This window comes from Triticum urartu, chromosome 3, assembly GCF_003073215.2.
Source record: "Triticum urartu cultivar G1812 chromosome 3, Tu2.1, whole genome shotgun sequence".
Lineage (NCBI taxonomy): Eukaryota > Viridiplantae > Streptophyta > Magnoliopsida > Poales > Poaceae > Triticum > Triticum urartu.
In genome coordinates this window covers 499,224,320-499,231,722 of record NC_053024.1, presented here as the reverse complement: position 1 = coordinate 499,231,722, position 7,403 = coordinate 499,224,320, and the positions used below count along the sequence as shown (strand labels likewise).

Genomic DNA, 7,403 nt, shown 5'->3' with positions numbered 1-7,403 from the left:
ATTATAAAGGTGCTCTATAGGTGTCTCCGATGGTACTTGTTGAGTTGGCATAGATCAAGATTAGGATTTGTCACTCCGATTGTCGGAGAGGTATCTCTGGGCCCTCTCGGTAATGCACATCACTATAAGCCTGGCAAGAAATGCAACTAATGAGTTAGTTGTAGGATGATGTATTATGGAACGAGTAAAGAGACTTGCAGGTAACGAGATTGAACTAGGTATTGAGATACCGACGATCGAATCTCGGGCAAGTAACATACCAATGACAAAGCGAACAACGTATGTTGTTATGCGGTTTGACCGATAAAGATCTTCGTAGAATATGTAGGAACCAATATGAGCATCCAGGTTCCGCTATTGGTTATTTACCGGAGATGAGTCTCGGTCATGTCTACATAGTTCTCGAACCCGTAGGGTCCGCACGCTTAACATTCTGTGACGATTTGTATTATGAGTTATGTGATTTGATGACCGAAGTTTGTTTGGAGTCCCAGATGAGATCAGGGACATGACGAGGAGTCTTGAAATGGTCGAGATGTAAAGATCGATATATCAGAAGGTTATTTTCAGACATCGGAAAGGTTTCGAGTGATTCGGGTATTTTTCGGAGTACCGGAGAGTTACGGGAATTTGCCGGGAGAAGTATTGGGCCTTATTGGGCCATACGGGAATAGAGGAGGCAGGCCAAAGCGAAGGAGGCGTGCCCCCCCCCCATGGGTCCGAATTAGACTAGGGGAAAGGGGGCGGCGCCCCCCTTGCCCTTTCCTACTCCCTCTCTCTTTCCTTCTTTCTTCTCTCCTACTCCGGAAAGGAAAAGGGGAATCCTACTAGGACTCGGGAGTCCTAGTAGGACTCCCCACACTTGGCGCGCCCCCTCTAGGGCTGGCCTCCTCCTCCTCCCTCCTTTATATATGTGGCCAAGGGGCACCCCATAGACACACAAGTTGATCAGTTGATCTTTTAGCCGTGTGCGGTGCCCCCTCCACCATAATCCACCTCGATCATATTGTAGCGGTGCTTAGGCGAAGCCCTACGTCGGTAGCATCATCAACACCGTTGATACGTCTCCAACGTATCTATAATTTTTGATTGCTCCATGCTATATTATCTACTGTTTTGGACATTATTGGGCTTTATTATCCACTTTTATATTAATTTTGGGACTAACCTATTAACCAGAGGCCCATCCCAGAATTGTTATTTTTTTGCCTATTTTAGGGTTTCGGAGAAATGGAATATCAAACGGAGCCCAAACGGAATGAAACCTTCGGGAACGTGATTTTCTCACCGAACATGATCCACGAGACTTGACCCTATGTCAAGCAACCAACAGGGAAGCCAGGAGGTAGGGGGGCACGCCTACCCCCCCAGGCGCGCCCTCCACCCTCGTGGGCCCCCTGTTGCTCCACCGACGTACTTCTTCCTCGTATATATACCTACGTACCCCCAAACGATCAGATACGGAGCCAAAACCCTAATTCCACTGCCGTAACTTTCTGTATCCACGAGATCCCATCTTGCGGCCTGTTCTGGAGCTTCGCCGGAGGGGGCATCGATCACGGAGGGCTTCTACATCAACACCATAGCCTTTCCGATGAAGTGTGAGTAGTTTACCTCAGACCTACGGGTCCATAGTTATTAGCTAGATGGCTTCTTCTCTCTTTTTGGATCTCAATACAAAGTTCCCCCCTCTCTTGTGGAGATCTATTCGATGTAATCTTCTTTTGCGGTGTGTTTGTTGAGACCGATGAATTGTGGGTTTACGATCAAAATCGGTGTGTTTGTTTGAGCTAGGGATAGTGATTCCTGGATTCTAGCACAGTCAAAATCGGATTCACAAACAAACAGGCAGATTCCAACATCAGATGCCTAGAATCGATTCTCCAACTTGCACTGGACGCGGCCGGAAGCTGGAATCAGCGATTTTGCTGATTCCCGAGCTGCCACTTACCCCCTTTCAAATATGGGGCAACTTCTACCCGTTATTATGATGGAAATGCCACCGCATGCCCAGCCCAACCTCTCCATCGACAGGCTCATCCTTTCGTTCGCACACATCCACACCTACCGAACAGAGGCAGAAAAACAGAGAGGGGATGGCTCTCTAGGGTTCGCCCGCCGCCACCGTCGCCGGTCCCGTCGCCGGCAAGGCGTGTGGATCCGGTCTCCGCCGCCCCCGGCCATACACCGGCTGCATCAGATCCGTGGCGCCGCCGTCCCTTAGCACCTGTTGCCCCCGCTCCCAGTCTGCCCCCGTGCTCCACCTGCACCGGTGCCGGAGCTTCATCTGCACCACGCCGGAGCTTCAGCTGCACCACGCCGGAGGCCCCCCCTTGCCCCCCGACTCCACCTCCTCCTGCCTGACTGCACCAGCCCTGCCCCATCTCCTACCTTTGAGAAGGTAACTGTTCATCAGTGCTAAAAATGTTTTTTTTGCTTGATGCTCTGAATTATGTTCTTATGTACGAACTGCTTTAGTAATAGGCCTTTATTGGAGAAGTAACATTGTTCAGATTTAGTAAAATGTCAGATTTAGTAATAGGCCATGATTGGCTGGATATATGTAAATCACCCTTATTGAATTTCATATGTTATAGATGTCAAAAGCTAATTGGAGTCCAGAAATGACCACCATTTTTTGCAATCTCGCTGCTAAGGAGAAGGAAAAGGGGAATAGGCCTACCAAATTTTTGAACCCTACTGGATACAAGAATGTAGAAGTTGGCTTCTTTCAGCAGACCGGAAAACTTTACAGTAGGCTGCAGTTCAAAAATAAATGGGGCAGTTTGAGGACCTTGTATAGGGATTGGCTGATCCTAAAGAATACATCTACTGGACTTGGTTGGAATGATGAAACGAACACCGTGATTGCTGATGACGAATGGTGGAAGAAGGCCGGTGAAGTAAGTCATGTTCGTAAGATCAAATTGTCTTGTGGCTAATATTGCACTAGAACTTTTTGTTGACAAGTGCCAAATGAATTACTTATGCAGGAAAACAAGGACATCTTGCAGTTTCGTAAATGTGGTCCTGAAAATCTGAACCAAATGAGCATCATGTATGAGAAAATCAATGTTACAGGCGAAACTTCTATGATGCCAGGTGGTGAGCATGAAGTGCTTGATCTTGAAGAAGATGAAACTGAGGAGGAAGAAGTGCAGACTACCCAAGCCAAGAAGGCAAAGAAAGGGCCATTGAAGATAGATGGAAGTTCTAGCAAAAAGAATCCTGTTCAAAGGGACTTCAAGCGCATGGTTGACCACTTGATTAGTGAAGATGTCGCGATGAACTCACATAAGAATAGTGTTGCTGCTGAAATTGAAAAGATAATGGAAGAAGTTGTGGCATGTGGAGCCAATGAAGCAAGTGATGAGTACTTCATAGCAACCAAGTTGTTTGTGAAGTTTGAAAATCGTTGTTTCTTTAACAATATGAAGACTAGCGACGGGAAGAAGAATTGGCTTAGGAGGATGTATGAAGAGCGAAATAGGCATTAGGATTACACTTTAGACGTGTGATCATGAATATGTTATTCCCTTTCTTTAAGTTATGTCGCTTGAGACCTGTTGAACTATATTTCCTTTCTTGTTATGTCACTTGAGACCTGATGAACAATATTTCCCTTCATGTTATGTCACTTGGTACTTGTTAAACAATATTTTCCTTCATGTTAGATGAACAATATTTATGCTTATGTTATCGCTTGTGTTGATCCTGACATGCATGTGTTCATAATATTTCTGTGTTTATGTAGATGAGCACAAGTGACAGCCATAGTGAAGAGTCCAAAACTGATTCTGATGCTATGCCAACCTCAAGGAGGCAAAGGAGAAAAAAATACATGATGGCTGCACTTGTCGGTATCATGTACAGTGAGAAGTATCTCATGAAAAAGAAGAGAAGAGTTCCGATAATGACCGGACAACAATGGGTTACGGAGAACTTGAGTACTCCAAAAGATTGCTATAACATGTTCAGAATGTACAAGCCTTGTTTTGATAGGTTGCATCGTACACTTGTACACACATATGGCTTGAAGGGAACAAGAAACATGAGTTCAGAAGAAGCATTGGGTATGTTTCTCTGGACGGTTGGGGGGCCCCAATCCGTAAGCCAAGTGGAGAATCGTTTCAAGAGATCAACTGAAGTTATACATCGCAAATTCAATGAAGTATTAAAATGCTTGAATGACATGGCTGTAGACATCATTCGACCAACTGATCCGGAGTTCAGAGTTGTACATGATAGGCTTCGGGATGCGAGATTTGCACCTCACTTTGATGGTTGCATAGGTGCGATTGATGGGTCACATATTCCTGTAATTGTTCCAAATGATGAGATCGTCAACCATGTTGGTCGACATGGATACCCAACACAGAATATCATGGCCGTGTGTGACTTTGACATGAGATTCACTTCTATTGTCGCGGGATGGCCAGGGTCAGCACATGACACAAGGATATTCAGAGATACTTTGGTGAAGTATGCAGATAGGTTTCCACATCCACCTATAGGTATCCCTTTCACTTACATGTGCACGGCAATATTGTTTTAGTTATCTTGTTGATCCCTTGTGCAAACTTTTACTTTATGCAGGGAGGTACTATCTTGTTGACTCGGGTTATCCCAATTGTGATGGATATTTGGCTCCATACAAAGGGCAAAAGTACCATGTGCCAGAATTTCGCCAAGGTCTCCCACCGAATGGGAAAAAAGAAACATTTAACTTTGCACATTCATCTCTACGCAATGTTATTGAGCGTTCATTTGGTGTCTGGAAGATGAAATGGCGTATTTTACAAAAAATGCCAAGTTACCCTCCTGAGAAGCAAGCTCGAATCATCATTGCATGCATGGCACTTCATAATTGCATTAGGGAAAGCAATTTGAGAGACTTGGAGTTTGACAAATGTGATCGTGATGAGAACTACATGCCAGGGAATTTACAACCTCTACCCACAGGACATGTGTCCAATATTGTGGTTGGTGATGATGCAATCATGAAAGCAACACGCGAGGCGATTGCTGATGGATTGATGGCGGATCAAGTATAATTTCACATATTACTTGATGAGTCTATGATACCTAGTGCATATTTTGGGTTATATGTGTACGTATGTAAGACTGATGGTTAGTACATATTTTGGATGATATGTGCGCGTATGTAAGACTATGATGGTTGGTCCATATGTGGATGATATATTTCGTATGTAAGACTACGAGGGTTGATTCTTTTTTTGGATGTTACATTTCATATGCATGTTTCAGATTATATATTCATACCATCATGTCATTTCTAAAAAAAAATATTTTTTGTTTTTTGCTAGTTCTCACTTTATCAAGTCAAAACAGATAATTTGTGCTTTAATCCGCATATAAACACTATAATCAGCAGTCGAGGGCGTTACTGACATTTCACAACACCCACAACTCCTAAAGCTGACAGACAACAGGGTAAACAAACAGTCAGATTCTGATTCTCAGGAATCCAGAGCCACAGCTGATTCTCAGGAATCCATAGCAAAGTGATTCTCAGGAATCGGTAGCCCAAACAAAGGGGGCCTTCCTCTCCTGACAGGGTCCTCTCCAGCCCCATCTTTTTTTTGAAAGATCCAGCGTTACTGGCGTTCAATTGATTTAGCAGAAGAGGATTGTTAGAAGGGAAAGAGAGGATTTGATGAAATAGTTTGTTGTATTGCTTGAGCCTCGTGGGCATATATATAGGAGTAGATGGTCTATTTGGAGTACAAGACAAGCCATAATATTTTTTTAGTCTAACCTATGTTTCCTAATCACGTTACTCAACATCCCCCGCAGTCACAACGGTAGCGATGCAGATGGTGAGATTGGAGAAGAATCCGAAGGCAAGCCGACGGACACCCCCCACAGTCGTAACGGTCGACGCATCAAGGAGTTGTGGCTGGAGTGGCAACCGACGAGGTTGCTCAAGCAAGGCAGTAGCCCTTTGTGCCGTTGTCGAGGTAGCCGAGAGCGTGGGTGGTGGAGCCGTGGTCGAGGTAGCCGTGCGAAAAATGCCGTGGTCGATGTCGAGTCGGGGTGGTCGGTGTCGAGGAAGTCGCCGTGGAGCCGCGGGCGCAAGGGGGCGCCGAGTTAGCATGGACGCAGTGGTGTCGAAGTAGGGGTGCGCCGGGAAGAAAATGTTGTTGACGACGCATTGCGGAGGGTTTGCCAAGCCTGGGGACACATCATGGACGAAGGCATGCACCGGTGTTGCCGGCACCGGACATGCGTAGACGGACGAAGACGAAGTTGACGAAGCGCCGACCAGGCTTGCCAGGCCCGGGGACACGTCGTGGATGAAGGCACGCATCGGTGTTGCCAGCACCGGGCATGCGTAGACGAGGGACCTGCACGAGCTGTACGTCATGTCTGAGAAGTCGGAGGGGCCAGCAGAGAAGAACTCGACGACGATTGCGGCGTCCATCGGCGCGGGGCTGATGTCACCAACGGTGGTCGGAGTAGACGAAGTGGACAGGGTAGATGACGGCGACGCTAGCGACGGGCTGGTGCTGGACGAAGACGAAGGGGGTGGACGGGCGGCTACGGGGGTAGCGGCGACGGTGGCCGAAGAAGAGCGGCAGCGGCGGCCTGACGGCGGCGGCTAGGTTAGAAGCGCGGCGGCGATGCTCGAAGTAGGCGAAGAACCCTAATAGCGTGACGAAGACCGGCGCGGACGGTGGCGTTCCCGCGCCAAGGAAGACAGCGCGACACATATCACGGGAGGTCGACGCGTGGTGACGGCGGAGCGAACCGTGGGCCGCGGCGCTACGGCCCGAAGGGGCGACGCATCGAAGGCAGTCGGGTCAGGACGACGGCGGGAAGACCTCTGGGCGGCGGCAGGAAGACCTCTGGGCGGCGGCGGGGACCGCGGGCCACGACGCTGCGGCCCGAAGGGGTGACACAATGGCGGTTCGCGAGTCGATGCAACCGCGGGGACGGCCTCGGGGCGGCGGCGGGGACCACATATCGCGACACTACGGCCCGAAGGGGCGACACAGCGGCGACGCACGAGTCGATGCAGCCGCGAGGAGAACCACGGGGTGGCGGCGGCAACCCGACAGGGCGACGCAGCGGCAGCCCGGTGCTCAATCGGTGGAGAGGCGCGTTGAACTCGTGGACGATCTTCACGGGACCTGCGGAGGCGCGCGTAACCGACGGGCCAGGTCGGTCGCGCGGCGTAGATGAGGCGGATCGCGGCGGCGAGCAGGTGATCAAGCCGATCGTGTGCATGGTCGGGGACGCCGCTCGATGAAGGCGTGATGACGGCGAAGTCTGAGATGAAGCCGACGACGACGAACAGCATGGGACGTCGTGCGGACGAGCTTGTCAGCTCCAGCACCCGGGCTGTCAAAGTAACGCCGGCACCCGGGTAGCGAGGCCCG

At 49.0% G+C, this 7,403-nt stretch overlaps 1 protein-coding gene across 1 annotated transcript; it reads left to right on the top strand.

The window, feature by feature from the left end:
* Positions 1-2,022: 2,022 nt before the first annotated feature.
* Positions 2,023-3,617, top strand: LOC125548552 (L10-interacting MYB domain-containing protein-like). Its single transcript, XM_048712126.1, has 3 exons — positions 2,023-2,401; positions 2,598-2,903; positions 2,994-3,617. Exons 2-3 carry the CDS (start codon positions 2,598-2,600, stop codon positions 3,495-3,497), a joined length of 810 nt encoding a protein of 269 aa, XP_048568083.1. The 5' UTR covers positions 2,023-2,401; the 3' UTR covers positions 3,498-3,617.
* The last annotated feature ends 3,786 nt before the right edge of the window (positions 3,618-7,403 follow it).

Excerpts from the sequence above, each read along its gene's own strand:
- LOC125548552 (XM_048712126.1), top strand. The coding sequence starts at position 2,598 with ATGTCAAAAGCTAATTGGAGTCCAGAAATGACCACCATTTTTTGCAAT. Across the intron at positions 2,904-2,993 it reads GGTGGAAGAAGGCCGGTGAA|GAAAACAAGGACATCTTGCA; the intron begins GTAAGTCATGTT and ends TTACTTATGCAG.